Genomic DNA, 19,006 nt, shown 5'->3' with positions numbered 1-19,006 from the left:
TTTTTAAAATGCTTGAAAATCTAAACTTTGAAATTATAGATAAATAAGTAAACATATAAATACAGGTAGAGGTAAGGCACTGTCCCTATAGAATAATGTAATAGCTATTCAGATATCACACCATCAACCAGAAGAAAAAAAAAGAGAACCTCTGTCATTAAAAAAAAAACAACAACCCACAAACAAGCAACAGCAAAAAAAAAATCCCTAAAAATTCAATAGGTAGGTTGAGTAGCAGAATAACCACAGCTAAAGTAAGAGGAGAATCAGCCCAGAAATTGTTCCAAGGTAGACAAAGAAATGGGAAATAGAAAATAAAAATTAAGAAATACAGAGACTGGGGCGCCTGGGTGGCTCAGTGGGTTAAGCCGCTGCCTTCGGCTCAGGTCATGATCTCAGAGTCCTGGGATCGAGCCCCACATCGGGCTCTCTGCTCAGCAGGGAGCCTGCTTCCCCCTCTCTCTCTGCCTGCCTCTCTGCCTGCTTGTGATCTCTCTCTGTCAAATAAATAAATAAAATCTTTAAAAAAAAAAAAAAAGAAATACAGAGACTAAATCTAAAGGCATTCCGAAGAATAGAACAGAAAGAAGAGAGAAAAGAGGATACACTAAGAAAATAGTAGAAGAAAATTTTACAAATGATAAAACTACTAAGATTTGCTTAAGTAAGTTCCTATGAGTAGGTGAGTGGTAAAGCAGAACCAGGAACCCAGAAGACTAACGTCTTCTTTTCATTCAGCCAGGTTAGCATTGTGTAGATGACATTTTACTAGTTCTTGATTAGACCATAAACTGACTTTACACTCTAGCAATATGGAAGAAAAGATTACCTGACAACTTTCCCACTATAAATAACTGAATGCTAGATAAAATGTACAAAATCCTTTTTTAACTCATAGTCGAGCTTTAAGAAAGTAAGATCCCCAGAGGCCAAAGACGAAGAGGTTGCTGACCCTCAGCTACTGTGGGGGCAGGCAGACGCCACTGGTCTCAGTAACCCGGGATCACACCGATCTTCCCTGCTTGTCTTACAAGGCAACTAGAAGCTGAGAAGCAAGCACCATGGACAGACAGACAGCTCCAAGAGAAGTCTTCCACTTAATGGTCAAAGAGCCGGCAAGGGGAATTAAAATGCTCAAAGAAAGTGGGGAAAGGGGCTCTGGGTGTTTCAGTTGGCTAAGCGTCTGCATTCAGCTCAGGTCATGATCCCAGGGTCCTGGGATGGAGCCCACATTAGGCTCCCTGCTCAGCGGGGAGACTGATTCTCCTTCTGCCCCTCCTCCAACTTGTGCACACACTCATATGCTCTCTCTCTCTCAAATAAAGTCTTTAAAAAGAAAGTAGAGAAATACCTCATTTCTTTTTTCTTCCATCTATTCTCTCATATCACAGTTCCAAAAGAAGACCCTGGGGAGTCTACAGAAGCCAAAACTCTTACTCTCCATTTCAAGGAGCTGAGGTCCCAAGAGGATGGACAAACCCCATTGCTTTATTTCCTCTGCCCTCATGCCACTTGGCCCAGTTGTGGGCACAGTCACAGAAGTGCCTGACATTGCAGAGTAACTAAATCACCAGCTTTTTTGCAAGACAACTGGAAAAAGGGAACCCCAAAGAACAGTAAAACCAGGGAAGCAACAGAGAGGGAGAAGCCAGGGAAAGTGACCTTCTAAAGTTGTTTATGAATTCCTGTGCTCACTCCATGCATATCTGACCTGAAACACATACCACTGACTTTGAAAATTGAACCACAGGAGAGACAATGGTTCAGATCTCAGGCTGGCCAGTGGGTGGCTCAAACTCAGAATGGCAAAGGCTAAGAATTCAAGACTGACATTGAAATCACAGTCCACACACAGAGAAGGCTAGTCAGGACTTGCAGCCTGAAGTTAAACAGGTCAATTGTTACTAATGCAATTAATATCAACATTCTTCATAGAATTTAGATGACACACAGAGTCATATACCTAATACTCATAGTGTCCATGATACAATCCAAAATTACTCAGCATGCAAAGACCAAAAGCAGTTACTGTACAAAATACTCCAAAAAAGCAACAATGGGCTCTCTTGAAATAAATACAGAAATAAAAATTTTCAGCAAAGAAACAGAATATATCAAAAAGAAACTTGAGAACTAAGAAATACAAGACTGGGTACGTTCATTGGCAAAACAGATGTCACAGGAAAGAATCAGTGAACTTGAAGACAGAGCAATAAAAAGTATCCAGTCTGAACAAAAAAAGAAAAAGAGATGGAAAATGCATAAAACCTTGGGACTTATGGGTCAATAACAAAAAGCCTAAACACCTGTGCCATCAGATTTCTAAAAGGAGAAGAAAAAGTATAGTGCTGAAAAAAACGTGGAAGAAATAATGGCTGAAAACCTTCCAAGTTTGGTGAAAAACATAAACAGAGATTTCAAGAAACTCAGAGAACCCCAACCAGGGTAAACCCAAAGTAGTCCACGCCAGCACCTACTAAACTACTTAAAGCTAAAGACACTTGCGAGGCAAAATAAAGACATTTCCAGACAAAGACTGAGAGTGTTTCCTATTAACAGACCCTTGAGAAAGAAAATGCAAAGGAAGAAGGAAAAAATGTATCCAGAAGGGAAGAGAGAGCTGGAAGAAGAAAAGGACGGCAAAGACGTTTGTCCATGTTTATAAATCAAAATAAGTATTGACTGTATAAGACAATAATGATGATGCTGGTAATGACATAAAGCCTAAATCTGGGGATTTTAAAAGACTGTGGAAATGGGGCGCCTGGGTGGCTCAGTGGGTTAAAACCTCTGCCTTTGGCTCAGGTCATGATCCCAGGGTCCTGGGATCGAGCCCCACATTGGCTTCTCTGCTCACCAGGGAGCCTGCTCCCCCCAACCCTGCTCTCTGCCTACTTGTGATCTCTGTCAAATAAATAAATGAATGAATTAAAAAATAAATAAATAAATAAATAAACTAAAAAAAAAAAAAAGACTGTGGAACTAAAATCCTAGACAATGTTAATCTATGATATGGGAGGGTATCATTAGAGTTTAATCATTCTTTTTAAAAACGAATCAGGGGCGCCTGGGTGGCTCAGTGGGTTAAGACTCTGCCTTCAGCTTGGGTCATGATCTCAGGGTCCTGGGATCGAGCCCCACATCTGGCTCTCTGCTTGGCGGGGAGCCTGCTTCCCCATCTCTCTCTGCCTGCCTCTCTGCCCACTTGTGACTTCTCTCTCTCTCTGTGAAATAAATAAATTAAAATAATAATAATTAAAAAATTTTTAAAAAAGAATCATTTATTTTAAAGAGCTAGAGAGAGCATGTGAAATGGGGGGAAGAGTCGGGGGAGAGAGAGAATCTCAAGCAGACACCCACTGAGCAGAGAGCCTGACACAGGGCATGATCCCACAGTGCTGAGATCATGACGGGAGCTGAAGCCAAGAGCTGGACACTCAGCGGATGAAGCCACCCAGGCACCCCAGAGTTAAATCATTCTAAGGTCCTTTCATTGTTTGGGTAGAGGTTAAAGATATTATCTTCAGGCTTTGTTAAGTATACATGGTGAACTTTAAAACATGTAAAAATGGATGAATCAGGTGTTGCCTGGGCAGCTCAGTAAGGTAAGCATCTGACTCTTAGTTTTGGCTCAGGTCATGATCTCAGGGCCGTGAGATCGACTCTGGCATCCGGCTCCACTCTCAGAGGGGTGTCTGTTTGAGATTCTCTCTCTCTCCCTCCGACCCCGCCCACCTCAAATAAATATAGAAAATCTTTTCAAAAAAGGAAAATAACTAGATGAATCAGACATTGACCCTGCCATCATGGAATGTCCAGGCTCACAGAAGATATGAGACCCATACAAAACTAATTCAAATCCAAAATTCGAAAACGAAAAGATGCCAGAATAGGGGCATTGAAAGCATGCATGTCTGCTGTCAAGTCTAGTTTGGCTCTAAAATTCTACCATCTGAAGGGAGGCCAAGACACAAGGTGGTATTGCTCTGGGCAGTTCAGATTCCTGAAACTTTGGGTCCTTTCCACAAGGCTGCTAGCCTTCTGGGGTTCCTGTGTTGTCTGGAAGGAGGGTAGAACTGTGAGTTGTCTCCCCACTCTTTGCTCCAGAACCAGTTTCATAGCAGCGTGTCATTTTTTTTTTTTCCTCCAGTGGTTCCTCGTGGGAGAATAGGTATATGAGTGTATCTGGGTCTGTTATAGGGAATGCATCGGGGACAATCTTATGCACGGCTTCAAGTAGCCAAGTCTCCTTCTGGCTGCCCTTCCATGACTTCAGCCCTCCACCACAGCCCCACAGCCCTGCCCCAGTGCCCTCAGCTCAGTTTCCAGGACTCCTCTTCAGCCCCAGCCCATACGTTCCCAAATGATCCTAGGGGATTTAGGCCCATACGTCATTGATGAGTGGACGAAGTTGCTTGGAGATGCTGCAAAAAACCACCTTCGTGTCCTCTCCCTTCCCATGACAGATGATGTTCCGTAGGCTCTTGACTGCCTGCACTGTTACCCGTGCTTCATTCTTCAGCAAGTCTCGCAAGAATGGAACCTGGCCCTTCAGCGATTCTGACTGTTTGGAAGAAGGCAGAGATCACTCACCACCTGGGGATCGTGCAACCCTCTGGGAACAGGGTTTTGGGAAAATAGATGGGTGTCGAAGAGAAACAGACATGGGCAATCCGGGGGCTGGGTGTGCCCAGGAAGTAGAAGGCCGGTGCTCACGGGGTTTGGGAGGCCCGATGACCAGTCTATGTAAGTCTACAGACCAGATGTTGTTCTGTCCTAAGATGAGAGGTTGGGGAACATGCTAAGCCCAAGGTCACTAAGAGACCCCAGGGAGGTAAATTAAGTGCTTCAAGGACTCAAACTTGATTCCCATTTGGTCCTCCCCACTCTTACTTGTCCTGGGTGCAGTGCCAGGTTACTGATTCCACGAAGCCCGACTTCTTTCATAATGAGGTTGGGGTCTTTGACCCACTTGATCAGATTGCTCAGAAAGTCTTGTCCCAGAGTCTGAGCCACTGACCGGTGCCAGAGGAGCTGTGGGTACGAGGAGATGACCGCTACGGATGGCGAAAGGTTCATGATACCCAGTACCCACCTTAGCCCTCCCTTGGTCCCCCACTCAGGTAAGGAGTAGTCCAGTTGAGAGCAATGGCAGATCTGTACAAATGGGTTGGAGACTAAGATAAGGAGGGAGGATAATGCTGGTAAGGTTTGAATCTTGAGTCAGATGCTAGGATCCACGGATCATTCTGGAGGCTGAGCTACTGGCTCCCTCCGCAGGCTTTCTTGCCTCCTTTAACCAGGCACCTGAAGTGCCAGAGAAGGAAACCTCACTTTAAATGACTCAGTCTTATTCTGTCCTCTTTTGGGGACTACTTATTTAACATTTCTGTTAAGTACTCCTCAGCCCAGGAAATGAATGGCCCAGGCTGTGGGCCTTTCCCCGGGCTTCACCTGTGCATAGAAAGTCCTGGCCAGGATCTTTTGATGGTAGCTGGAGCTATAGAGGTAGTTTCTGACAAGGTTGAGGACCCGGTGCAGGACGGCAGGTTCACAGGTCTTCACAATGCCGCTGGGGTGGGACACAGGAAGCAGTTGCTAGGGGGCAGGGAGGTAGCAAGGGACCAGTGTGCATGAATAGGGAAGAAGTGAGGGCTGAGGAATCAGGAGACCAGAGGGCTGGGAGGTGGGGAAGGGACAGCTGAAGGCTGGGACTTGGTAACTTGGGGTCAGGGGACTAGAGTGGTGCCAGGGTCACTGGGGAAATAGCCTCACCTTGTCAGGTCCATGATCCCTATGTAGTAAAACCTGGGGCAGGACAGAAGGTCCCAGCAGTGATGCTGATTTGCATAGGTCACCACTCCATCATATGCAGCGGCCAAGAACACCAACTTCACAACCTCCAGGGCACAACTGAAGGTCACAACCATTGGTGAAGAAAAGAAAGGGACAAAAGAGTGGACAAGGCATTATGTCCTCATTTGTATCCTGTGCTGGGAAGTCAGGAGACAGTTTCCTGTTCTGGTTGCTGTGTTCTGTTCTCCTGCTGACAAAAATCCATGGTTCTTGTGAAACCCATCTCTGACTGCCCATCCACTCCTTCAGCTTTGGCCCTCATCCAACCACAGAGTCCTACAAAAAAAACTATAGAGAGATCTTAGTGCTTTGGTTTTCCACTTCTGCTCTCCAAGGGCACAGAATGGGGTTAGGATATAGATTTACCTCCACACCCATCTCATCAGAAATTCTCTGCTTATTGGGTCTATTTGTTTTCATTTAACATAAGATTCCACTTGAGTAGAATGTCCTGAGGTTTAATTAAAAAAAAAAAAAGTGTGACAACCACACATTTAAGAGTCAACCTCCATTTTCGAGATGAGAAAATGGAATGCCGCTCGTTGACTTGTGCAAGACAGCAGAACTAGTGACAAAGCCAAGCCAGAGTCAATGAGATTCGAGGGGTCATAACCACATGGAGAGAATGACCTAGATGTGGGCTTGCCCTGCCGCCCACCATCTAGTTGACTCTTCCTGTGCAGTTATAAACAGGGACATGAAATGTCAAGTGAGTCAGCTGAAGTGTGCATACAACAAGAGAAATGAGAAGCTTGAAAATATGTGAGAATATTCTAGCACATGGGTTGCCCAGGGCCTTCTGGAAGTGGCTAGTCCCATCCATCACGAGGGGGTTAGGCTTACCTCGTGGGGTCAAAGGGCTTGCTCTTGCTGCCTGGGCCCCCCTCCTTGCTATAGACCACCATCTTCTGGGGGACATTTTGCTCAATCACCCAGCAGAGATGACATAATATAGCCAACAAGAGCCGGGGATAGAGCTCCTGGACGGCCTCCTGGCACAGGGACCCTGATAGCATCTCACACAGGGCACATGTCACCTGGGAGACAGCAGAGGAAGACATAAGATGGTACCATGGCCCCATACACTGAGTCCCACGCTGCCCTCCCCATCACTGCCCAAATGGCACAGTCACTCTGACTCAGGCTCGTAAGAAGCCCTCTAAGACTAAAAGCCTACCACACTTCCTTAGGGAAATGAGATTGCACACAGGCAGCCTGCTTTCTCTTCACTCCCCCGACATCAAAAAGAGAATGGGAAGCAACTCGAACTTTTTAGCAGAAAATGATGTGGGGACTACTTTGTCTACTCCGGGCAAACAAACCTCTTTTGCTTCCAACCCTCGTGCTACCCCCCAGGCCCTGGAAAAAGGAGTGCCAGCCCCAGAATCAGGAGACAGAGAAAACTGCTTAGCTCTAAACATCAGTTTCCTTGTCCAAAAATGGGATCAATCCTCTTTCTCTCTACATCACTCAGTTCTTAGATATACAGGCGGAAAAAGGAAGTAAAGTGCAAATCGAAAGTATAGCATTTCCTTAAAGGTTTATCTATTTATTTTAGAGACAGAGAGAAAGCATGAGCAGGAGGAGGGTCAGAGGGAGAGGAAGAGAGAGACTCTCAAGCAGATTCCCCGCAGGGCACGCAGCGCAACAGGGGGCTGGATCCCACAGCCCTGAAACCAGGACCTGAGCTGAAATCAAGAGTCGGACGCTCAACTGACTGAGCCACCCAGGTGCCCCTCGAATGTACAGTATTAGTGAATGCTCCTCTCTAAGACCTGCTCCCACCCTGCAGCCCTTGACCTTCAGCTCTGCCCCTAAGTCCCAGAACAGTAAGTTGTTGGGTCCCCCCTTCCCTCATGCTGACCGCCACAGGCTGGAAGGCCATCTCCTCAGTCTCCTCTCTGGAGTGGAGTTTTTCCAGGATGCTGATGAGCAGCTGCAGGACACTGATCGTGGTCTCTCGCCGGGTGCCAAATGCCTTCCATAGGGCCAGACTGGTTCTGTAGGACCCGGGGACAGCTATGTCATGGGCCTTGGTGACCAAGCTCCTAGGGCTAGTCTGGTCTCTAGCCCATGAAGGGCTGGTTCTCAGGGTCTAGACTTGGCCAGAGAACACAGAGATGAAGTTCGATTGGTGTCAGAGGGAAAGCATCCCTGTGCGGTGGTTTTTGTGTGGAGCTCGGGCTAAGGGAGGGGAGGGTTTACTGGGCTGGAGAGTGTGTTCCCAAGCCCTGGGAGAGGTACCTATCCCAAGGCAGGGACTTGCTGAGAAGCAAGGGCACGACACTGTGGGTGTTGTTGCCGGCCAGCAAGCACACGCCCCGCACGACCTCCTCCTTTGTACTGGGCTCCAGCTGGGAGTTGAGCCGTTCCAGAATCCCCTCCACGATTTCCTCGATCTAAAGGGAGGAGCCACAGGAGTCTCAGTAAGCCTTCCCGCCTCCTCCCTATCTACCAACTCCCAGACTCAAGGGCGTCCTTGCAATCCTGCCAGTGATACTCTTCTTAAGGCTGAGTTCTAGGGTGCCAGAGGCCAGACCAGCAGGGGTCACAAAAAGAACTCCAGAAGCTCACGGAGGCCTGCTATGATGAAGGCCTGTCCACAGCCCAGAGTTCAGAGTGTCGCTCCAAGCTTACTTGGGAGACACAGGAGACTCCAGGAAGGAAGGCAAAAACCTTGGGGGACACTTCAGGACTTTGTCTCCCCACTGAGATCAACTTTCAACCCATGAAACTGCAGGGGCAGTTAGCACTGGAGGTGGGTGTACCACAGGACTCTGACTTGGCCTTCAGATTCCTGATATGCAGGTCTCCAGGAAGTCCATTTTATTCTACTACTTCAAGGACACACCTCCATTTCTGGTACCTAGACCAGGCAAGTCATATAAGTGAGTGAAGGCAATGGGTGTCAGGAGATTCAGAGAGAGGAAAGTCTGGAGAGCCCATGTCACATATAAGAGGGACCTTGGCTGCCCATAGAGTTGCCCTATGTGGCCTCATTTAAAAAATTTTTTCAGTGGAGTGGGAAATGTGGATTTCTATATGTTATTCTGAAAGAAATTTTACTCAACGCTCAGTCATTCCATGAGCTTGCTGGTTTGTAATCCGCAGCCTTACCCTTCCCAGAAATTGAAGCCCCCTGACACCCCTAGGCAATCAGCGTGGATCCCCCCACAACATTTTCTTGTGCTCTGGCCACTAGGCCTCACGGCTGCTCATACCCCCACATGTGGTGGTAGTTAACTGATGAGCCAGCCCACCAGATCAAAGGCAGAGCTGTTCCAAGTACTAAGGAGTGCAGCTGTCAGAGCTCAGGGGACCCCAGAGAAAATCTAGCCCAACCCTATGTTTCCTTTTTTTTTTTTTTTAAGATTTTATTTATTTATTTGAGAGAGAAAGAGAGAGTACAAGCAAGGGGAGCAGCAGAGGCAGAAGGAGAGCAGACTCCCTGCTGAGCAGCAAGCCTGACATCGGGCTCAATCCCAGAACTCCGGAACCATGACTTGAGCCAAAGGCAGACACTTAACCGACTGAGCCACCCAGGCGCCTCCCAAGCCTACATTTTTAAAAGTGCGTGAATCAAGGCCTCCAGAGGAGAGGGACTGCCCAGGACTCTTCAGCTGGTTAGGGACAGAGCCAGGGGAGAGCCCAGACGGGTGTGCGGGCCAGAGCTCCTACCACGGCCCCGCGCTACCTTAATCATGTCTCGGCCCCGCTCTTTCATGACCGCGCTCATCAGCTGGGCCGCCGCCAGAGACACCTTGGCCTTGCCGTCAGTCAGGCCCTCCATGGCCGTCAGCACCAGGGTGGTGAGCTGCATCTGCGTGAAGTACTCCGCAAAGGCCTGCAACAGGGTGGCGTCAGGCTGCCTGCCCCGGGACCTCCGGCCGAGACAGCCCGTCCCACCTTCCTGCTAGCGCAGGTGGAGAGAGCCTCTCCTGGGAACCTGGAGTGCTTTGTCCTAGGCCTGTGCTGTCTGCCTAGCACCTAGAAGACCCTTTCCCTGGGAGCAGAGTCTTTGGGGTTGGGAGGGAGAGACCACTGACCTCGGCTGCTCTGAGGGGCCCCAGGGGCAGAGTGCTGGGAGAGAAGGGCTGAGACCAGGATCCTGGGTGATGGGATCTTTGAGGCAGGGGCTCAATCTACACATCACTCGCAAAGCATCGTTAGCATGAAGCAGATGCTTCTGGGGGCGAGCGGGTAAGGAAGGCGCATTAGGACCCAGGATGCTTAGGGGGAAGGTGGTGGGAGCGTGCGGAAAACATCCCCCAAGGCGAGAGTTCACAGGCGGCAAAAGAATAGAAAGGAAGATGGGATGGAAAGGAACACCCCCACCCCCGCACCCCTCACCGCACCCCCCCTCAGGGTCTAGAACCTGACGCAGGTGAGAGGCCGAGGCTCTTCCCACTTTGTCTCTGGCACTGCCCCCTCACCTTGACGATCTCAAAGGTGTTGTTATAGAACACATTGGCGCTGTAGACTTCACTCTTGCCCTCTTCTTCCCACAAGCCCTGTTTTTTCCTTCCCATCTCTGAAACAAAGACACCCAGCCCCACCCCTCAGACACTCAGAAGGTGTCTCAGGTTGCCCGCTTTCCCATCTGCCCAACCCAAACCACCGACTGGACTGAGTCAGCTTGGCGTAATGTGCGACCCGTGGGGAAGGGAGTAGAGAAATGGGCAGTAAGATCATAAGGAACAGTGAGAGCCAATGTCAAAGGAGCCCCCGTGTGGCCTGCCTCAGAGCAGAGACAGAGTGGGGTCAGGGTATAGGGCTCAGCCAGAGGAGGACAAACGAATTCAAAAGAACTGTTTGCTTAGTAGCTATTTTGTCCCAGGAGGGTATATGTCAGGGTCTAGGGGCAGGTTCCTCGTTGGAAGGAAGATGCTCAGGGAACTGCTTAGCTCTCACTCTTCTAGGACAGCATGTGAGAGAATGACCGAACAGAGGTGGGAGGCCGGAGCAGAAGTGAAAAGAGGAGATTCTCCCTACGCTTTTGCAGCAGGAGGATACAGTAGAGGTTGTAGACAGCCTGTGCAGACAGGAAGCAGATGTTGTCCACTGGGTCCTGGCAGCGTATGGCCAGCAGCCTTACCAAACGCCCCAGCCGAGTGAACTCGATGTCCATCTGGGGAGGAGAGCTGGAAGTCACAGGTTACCCCAGCCACTCTCTTAGGCCGAGTCAAAGCAAGAAGAGAGGAAGAGGGGATTCGTGAGAGATAGGAGAGGTGAGACTAGGTGAGGTTAATGGAAATGGACTTAGACAGGTGTGTGGGTCATAGTTTTGGAATGACCTTACACTGTCCCTCTTCTTTGCCTCTTGACACGGCACTCGTTCTTGGAGCCTAGCTCAAATGTCCCCTCCTCTAGGAAGATTTCCTTTCACTTGTACTTCATTTGTGTTGTGATCTTTTATTCCTACTGTATTTGGAGTTTTTACAATCGTTATCGCCTTCTATTTAAGTTTGTTCTATGCATGCCTCTCTCCCCAGTTGGACCGTAAAGCTCCACGATGCATAGATGTCTCGGTCATCTATGCATCCACTGTAACACCTGGCATGGTGCCTGGCACAAGGTGAGTATTCAGTAACTGCTTGTTGAGACGAATGGAATCAAACTGAACCCAGTGGAATGGAATAAAATTGGTGAGTAGGGAAAAGACCGAGGGAGATAAGAGAGACGATAGGATGCACAAAAGAAAATAGAGGATGGGGCCAAGGAAATGGAGGGTAGGATGAGTAATTGAGGCTAGGTAATATGTGATGAAGTTTGTGGTAAGGGTAGGAATGAGGGCCTAGACTCCAGGGCAGGCTCACACTTACTCCAACGTTATTCGTTTTTGCAGTGAAGCCAAGAATACGGGCAGCACACCACATGGCCCGTTCCCTCTCATTGTCCTTTTGGGAATTCAGCCATGTGTCCAGAACCTAAAGGAAGAGGAGAATGAAATGAGGGGTGAGGGGTCTGTTCAGCTGTGTTCCAGAGGGTAGAAATGTAACCTGAACTTCTGCAAAGGATCAGGACAACACTTCTGAGAATAGGATTTCTTTTGCTTATAGGCTGGTTATATATGGCTTTGACACCAGAAGCTTCATTCTTCTAGCCCCAAATTTTGCCTTATCTAGGTGCTAGAAACATCTTCAATTAGTATCTCCTTTCAAATTAAGGCAGTGGCTCTGAAATTATATTGACTGTAATTCATTTTAATGGGTCAACATACCCCAATGCCCCCCCTACTAATGTTTTCCCATTCTTCAGTAGAAAGGGAACTTGGTAATAACAAATTACAAAAATAACAAATAACAAAAATAACAAAAAAGAATCACTGTATTCACAGATTTCTGGCTGAATTATGTATAAATATGTTTAAGAAATATAATTATGGATGATTCCTATTTGGAACACAATCTATAAGTGTCTCACCATTGGTAAATTATGGGCCCTAAATACCACTGATCCCAAGATGCACTAATATGTCCATCTACAGCAATTCATCTGGCAATGATGGGTCTAACCAAACAGCAATTTATAACTGAAAAAGAAGAAGAGTAGCAGATGAAAAATCCACAACAAATGGAAGAAAAGACTAATGATACATTGGTAAGAAAACACATTCTTCCTGAAGATATAAGCAATTCTAGTGGGAAGGCTGCAAGTCTTCCTCATAGCCAGACTCTGACGAAATGTCCCAGCGCCAAGATTGTGGTCTCTAAATGCCATTTTTCTCTAAGAGCAATCATTGCTCCTTGGAGTAACAGTTCGTTCCAGGACTGGGACAGGAAATATACAAGATATTATACTGGAGAGCAAGTCTATGGAAGACTATGGAAGTCATGCTAAAGGGATTCAGGAGCCAACCTAAAGAGGCTCTCATTAATCAAAGATGGGATCATTAAGAATAATAGTTGTAATTGATCAAAATATATGAAGCATTTCAAAATTCATTTTAAATTCAAAAGATACTAGAGAAACAACCCTTGGTAGTCATCCTTGGAGAATATTAGGAATTACTTCATTACTTTGACAAATGATAAAGAAAAATGATCCAGCATTTATCTTGTCTTTCTTATATGAGCTATACCTCAAACTAACCAAATAACTTATAAAGGCAATTTCTCTTTGTAGAAGAATTCCCGATAAAAATGAGTAAGGAGTGAAAGAATTACAATGTCATCATTTTGCAAAAATAAGTAGAGGTATGTTCATTCAACAGAATACTACATAGAAATAAAAAATGATCTGATGCTACATGTAACAACATGGGTGAGTCTCACAGATAAAATATTAAAGGGAAATAATATAGACACCAAAAAGTACATATTATAAAATTCTATGTATGTGAAGTTTAAGAACAAGCTAAATTAATCTAGAAGTCAGAATACTGGTTATCAGTGGTTATTCAGTGGAAGAGGAACCTTTTGAGGTATTGGAAATGTCCTATATCCTGATCTGATATTTATACATATGTAAAAATGTATCTAAGTATACACACAAGATTTGTACACTTTACTGTAGCAAGTGATATCTCAATAACAAGGTCTTTCTTTAAAAAGAATATCCCCAAATTTCAGCCACTAATCAATTAATGAATCAAAGCAGTGATCACCAAAAGTATTGAAGAGTAATGATGTGATACTTTATGTAGAAAACCCAAAAGACCCCCCTCTCTCTCTGCATCCTCTCTGCCTACTTCTGATCTATCTGTCAAATAAATTAATAAAATCTTTGGGGTGCCTGGGTGGCTCAGTGGGTTAAAGCGTCTGCCTTCGGCTCAGGTCATGATCCCAGGGTCCTGGGATAGAGCCCCACATCAGGCTCTCTGCTCAGCAGGGAGCCTGCTTCCTCCTCTCTCTCTCTCTGCCTGCCTCTCTGCCTACTTGTGATCTCTGTCTGTCAAATAAATAAATAAAATCTTAAAAAAAAAAAAACAACCAAAAGACTCGGTCCCAAAACTATTAAAATTCATACAGGAATTCAGTAAAGTGGCAGGATATAAAATCAATGCACAGAAATTAGCTGCATTTCTATACAACACCATCAAGACAGAAAAAAGAGAAATTAAGAAGTCAATGCCATTTATAATTGCACCCAAAACCATAAGATAGCTAGGAATAAATCTAACCAAAGAGGAAAAGGATCTGTACTCAGAAAACTACAGAATACTCATGAAAGAAATTGAGGAAGACACAAAGAAATGGAAAAACATTCCATGTTCATGGATTGGAAGAACAAATATTGTTAAAATGTCTATGCTACCTAGAGCAATTTACACATTCAATGAAATCCCTATCAAAATACCATCAACTTTTTTCACAGGAATGGAACAAATAATCTTAAAATTTATATGGAACCAGAAAAGACCCCAAATAGCCAAAGGAACGTTGAAAAAGAAAACCAAAGCTGGTGGCATCACAATCCTGGACTTCAAGCTCTATTAGAAAGCTGTCATCATCAAGACAGTATGGTACTGGCACAAAAACAGACACATAGATCAATGGAACAGAACAGAGAGCCCAGAAATGGACCCTCAACTCTATGGTCAACTCATCTTCAACAAAGCATGAAAGAATGTCCAATGGAGAAAAGACAGTCTCTTAAACAAATGGTGTTGGGAAAATTGGACAGCCGTGTGCAGAAGAATGAAACTGGACCTTTTCCTTATACCATATACAAAAATAGACTCAACGTGGATGAAAGACCTAAATGTGAGACAGGAATCCATCAAAATCCTTCAGGAGAACACAGGCAGCAACCTCTTTGACCTCAGCTGCAGCAACTTCTTCCTAGACATATCACCAAAGGCAAGGGAGGCAAGGGCAAAAGTGAACTATTGCGACTTCATCAGTATAAAAAGCTTTTGCACAGCAAAGGAAACAGTCGAAAAAAACCAAAAGATAACCAATAGAATGGGAGAAGATACTTGCAAATGACATATCAGATAAAGGGCTAGTGTCCAAAATCTATAAAGAACTTAGCAAACTCAATGCCCAAAGAACAAATAATCCAATCAATAAATGGGCAGAGGGGGGTGCCTGGGTGGCTCAGTGGGTTAAAATCTCTGCCTTTAGCTCAGGTCATGATCTTAGAGTCCTGGGATCGAGCCCCGCATCAGCCTCTCTGCTGGGCAGGGAGCCTGCTTCCCCCTCCCTCTCTGCCTGTCTTTCTGCCTACTTGTGATCTCTGTCAAATAAATAAATAAAATCTTTTTAAAAAGAAAATTAATGTTAATTATAAATATTTTTTAAAAAAAGAAATGGACAGAGACATGAATAGACATTTCTTCAAGGATGACATCCAAATGACCAATAGACACATGAAAAAGTGCTCAACACCACTCAGCATCAGGGAAATACAAATCAGGACCACAATGAGATACCACATCAAACCAGCCAGAATGGCTAAAATGAACAAGTCAGGAAACGACAGATGTTGCGAGGATGAGGAGAAAGGGGAACCCTCCTACACTATTGGTGGGAATGCAAGCTGGTGCAGCCACTCTGGAAAACAGTTCCTCAAAAAGTTGAAAATAGAGCTATCCTATGACCCAGCAATTGCACTACTGAATATGTACCCAAAGATACAAATGCAGTAATCTGAAGGGGTACCTGCACCCGAATGTTTATAACAATAATGTTCACAATAGTCAAACTATGGAAAGAGCCCAGATGTTTATTGACAGACAAACGGATGAAGAAGATGTGGTATATATATATATGTATACATACATACATACATACATACAATGGAATATTATGCAGCCATCAAAAATTGAAATCTTGCCATTTGCAAAGATGTGGATGGAACTAGAGGGTATTATGCTAAGCAAAATACGTCAATCAGAGAAAGACAATTATCTTATGATCTCACTGATATGTGGAATTTGAGAAACAAGGCAGAGGATCATAGGGAAAGAGAGGAAAAAAACTGAATCAAGATGAAACCAGAGAGGGAGACAAACCATAAGAGACTTTTAATCTCAGCAAACAAACTGAGGGTTACTGGAGGGGAGGGGGATGGGAGGGATGGAGTGACTGGGTGATGGACATTGGAGAGGGTATGTGCTATGGTGAGTGCTGTGAATTGTATAAGACTAAAGAAACACAGACCTGTATCCCTGAAACAAATAATACATTACATGTCAATTCTTTTTAAAAAAAATCTGGGGTGCCTGTGTGGCTCAGTGGGTTAAGGCCTCTGCCTTTGGCTCAGGTCATGATCTCAGAGTCCTGGGATCGAGCCCCACATCGAGCTCTCTGCTTAGCGGGGAGCCTGCTACCTCCTCTCTCTCTGCCTGCCTCTCTGCCTACTTGTGATCTCTGTCTGTCAAATAAATAAATAAAATCTTAAAAAAAAAATAAAAAAATAAAAAAATAAAAAATCTAAACATCACCAGAAGACAACTAGACATTATGTGCCTCTTAAAAGAAGACAAGACTACTTCTGAAGTAATCTTGCCAAAAATTCATCAGATTCGTGATCTAGGTCTGATAATCAGAATCAGAATCTAACATATCCTAGATCTAGCAATTTATAGGAAAGATTTGGGCAGAGGAATTTGTTATGTGGCCCCTAAAGAATGTAATCAGCACAATCCAGAATGTGGAAAATTCAGAGAACAAATGTCTAGGTTTCTTCAACAAATAAATTTCAAGGAAATAGTGATAGAAGGACAATCTATAGATTAAGAGAATTAAGAAAAAAACCAATCAACTGGAATGTCTGAATATTTAATGACATTAAGAAATGAAATTACTTTCTTTCTTCAATGTTTTATAGTTTTCAGAATACAAGTCTTTTTACTTCATTGGTTGATTCCTAGTTATTTTATCATTTTTTGGTGCAATTGTAAATGAGATTGTTTTCTTAATTTCTCTTCCTGATACTTCATTATTAGTATATAATAATGCAACAGATTTTGGTATATTAGTTTTACATCCTAAAACTTTACTGAATTCATTTATCTGTTTTGTAGGGTTTTTTTTTTTTTTTAATGAAATCTTCAGGGATTTCTATATATAGTATTTTGTCATCTGCAAATAGTGAAAGCTTTACTTCTTCCTTACCAATTTGGATGTCTTTTATTTATTTTTCTTGTCTGATTGCTGTGGCTAGGACTTCCAATAATATGTTGAATAAATGTGGTGAAAGTGGATATCCTTGTCTTGTATCTCACAGATACAATCAGATAACACTGACTTCAGTGTAAATAACCCTGAATATGACCCAAAGGCTGGCAGAACTACTCCACACCTACCTGTAAAGAACAGCCAGATCAAAGAGCATAGGAAGGGAGATATATGGTGGGGAGCTAAACAGACCTGGGGGACTGTCTACTGGAGGAAGGGATTCCTGGACAGAGAAGGGAAAGGAATAGACTATCACACCAGGAAACCCACACAGAGAAGGCAAATCGCATAACATTTGGGTTTGAAAACCAGAGGGGCCAAATTTGCTCAGTTCTTACAACCAGCAGACCTAAGACCTGGAATTTTAAGCATCAGCAGGACTTAACTGTGGGAGAGCTAGAAGGGTGCTCTTAAAGGGCCAGCACAACAAACAGTCCTGCAGAGATGGAGCTAGAAGCAGCAGTTTGAAAAATGCCTGGGGCACTGGGGAGGGAGCATTTACTAATCTCAGAGTGTGTCCTAGAGGGACAGAGATTGTTGGGAAATTTCTCCAGGAACAAAGGAGTGGACAGGTGCCATTTCTCTCCCCTGCCTCCCCCCACCCCCAATAAACACACAGCCTTCTGAAAACCAGTGAGGCACCACTACCTACCTCACTTGCTAAAGTCACACATTCTGCCCCCTCCCCACTGGGTCTGCAGATCCATTCTCTCCAGCCAGGCCTGCCCCAGTCCCAGTGCTGTGGTTCCCCTCCCCCAGAGGACCAGTTCACAAAATCTGTGAACACTGCACTTTCTGCCCTGAGCACATTTCAGACCCGCCTCCTCCAATGTACTCTTGGCCTGACCCCATCCAAAGTAGTGACACAAGCTTGGCAGTGTACAAGCAGCTACGACAGGGGCCAGCACTACTCCAAAGTGACTTCAGCCCTGGGAAGAGGGAAAGATCAGTACACACACCAGTCAAACTGTTGCCCCAGCTGTGGGTGGCAGGCGGGCAGCTGGTGGGACCACAGGCCCTCCCCATCCACGAAAACTTCTTAGGGACAACACAGGGAATGTACCTTGAAATTTGGTGCTATTGCATGTCTGAAAAATGCCTGGTCTGATTCAGTTCAGCCCAAGGTGACGCCAGACTGGTGTACTAACCACACAGGGGCCAAACCCCACCCACAACAGGCAAATACCCATCTGCCATTGCAGAGGACTGGATTGAAGGCAAAAGCAACTCAGCCACGACAGACAGGTACACACATCACACATAGGTACACACATCACACATAGGTATCTCCTATGTGTGATGTGTGCCAAATATTTATCACCAGACTCTGGTGAACAGGGGACTACAGGGCACTGCAGAACACTACAGGACCTTTTATTCATAAGGCCACTACTTTCAAGAGTAGGGGACATAGCTGACTTTCCTAACTCACAGAAACAGACATAACAAGTTACACAAAAGGAGGGGACAGAGAAATATGTCCCAAATGAAAGAACAGGAAACAATCACAGCAACAGACCAAAGTGAAATGGTGATAAGTAATATGTCTGATAGAGAATTTAAAGTAATGCTCATGGAGCGCCTGCCTGGGTGTTTCAGTCATTGGACATCTGCCTTTGGCTCAGGTCATGATCCTAGGGTCCTGGGACTGAGCCCCGCATCAGGCTCCCTGCTCAGTGGGAGGCCTGCTTCTCCCTCTCCCACTCCCTCTGCATGTGTTCCTTCTCTCACTGTTTCTTTCTCTGTCACAAAACAAATAAAATCTTTCCAAAAATGATACTAATAAAAATAAAGTAATGTTCCTAAAGATAGACTTGACGCAAGAGTGGAGGACATCAGTGAGACTCTTAACAAAGAAATTAAAAGAATGAATTAGAGATGAATAATACAATAGATGAAATTAAAAATACACTAGATGGAATTAATAGCAGACTAGAGGAAGCAGAAGAACAAATCATTGACCTGGAGGACAGACTATTGAAAAGCAATCAAGATAACCAGGTGAAAGAAAAAAAAAATTATAC

General features: G+C 45.0%; 1 protein-coding gene across 1 annotated transcript in view; it reads right to left on the bottom strand.

The window, feature by feature from the left end:
• Positions 1 to 3,925: 3,925 nt before the first annotated feature.
• The window catches only part of LOC116877835 (maestro heat-like repeat-containing protein family member 1), a 55,337-nt gene continuing 40,256 nt past the window's right edge, over positions 3,926 to 19,006 (bottom strand). The window contains 13 exon segments of the mRNA XM_032874879.1: positions 3,926 to 4,156; positions 4,391 to 4,564; positions 4,894 to 5,034; positions 5,455 to 5,591; positions 5,594 to 5,598; positions 5,776 to 5,913; positions 6,700 to 6,893; positions 7,721 to 7,856; positions 8,101 to 8,255; positions 9,551 to 9,700; positions 10,290 to 10,387; positions 10,849 to 10,984; positions 11,679 to 11,783. Coding sequence (XP_032730770.1) covers positions 4,034 to 4,156; positions 4,391 to 4,564; positions 4,894 to 5,034; positions 5,455 to 5,591; positions 5,594 to 5,598; positions 5,776 to 5,913; positions 6,700 to 6,893; positions 7,721 to 7,856; positions 8,101 to 8,255; positions 9,551 to 9,700; positions 10,290 to 10,387; positions 10,849 to 10,984; positions 11,679 to 11,783 — 1,692 coding nt within the window. The 3' untranslated portion in view covers positions 3,926 to 4,033.

The sequence above is a fragment of the Lontra canadensis genome, unplaced genomic scaffold (assembly GCF_010015895.1).
Source record: "Lontra canadensis isolate GAN:19392208 unplaced genomic scaffold, GSC_riverotter_1.0 scaffold53, whole genome shotgun sequence".
Lineage (NCBI taxonomy): Eukaryota > Metazoa > Chordata > Mammalia > Carnivora > Mustelidae > Lontra > Lontra canadensis.
Note: the sequence above shows the minus strand (reverse complement) of the source record. Positions and strands in the feature narration are given on the sequence as shown.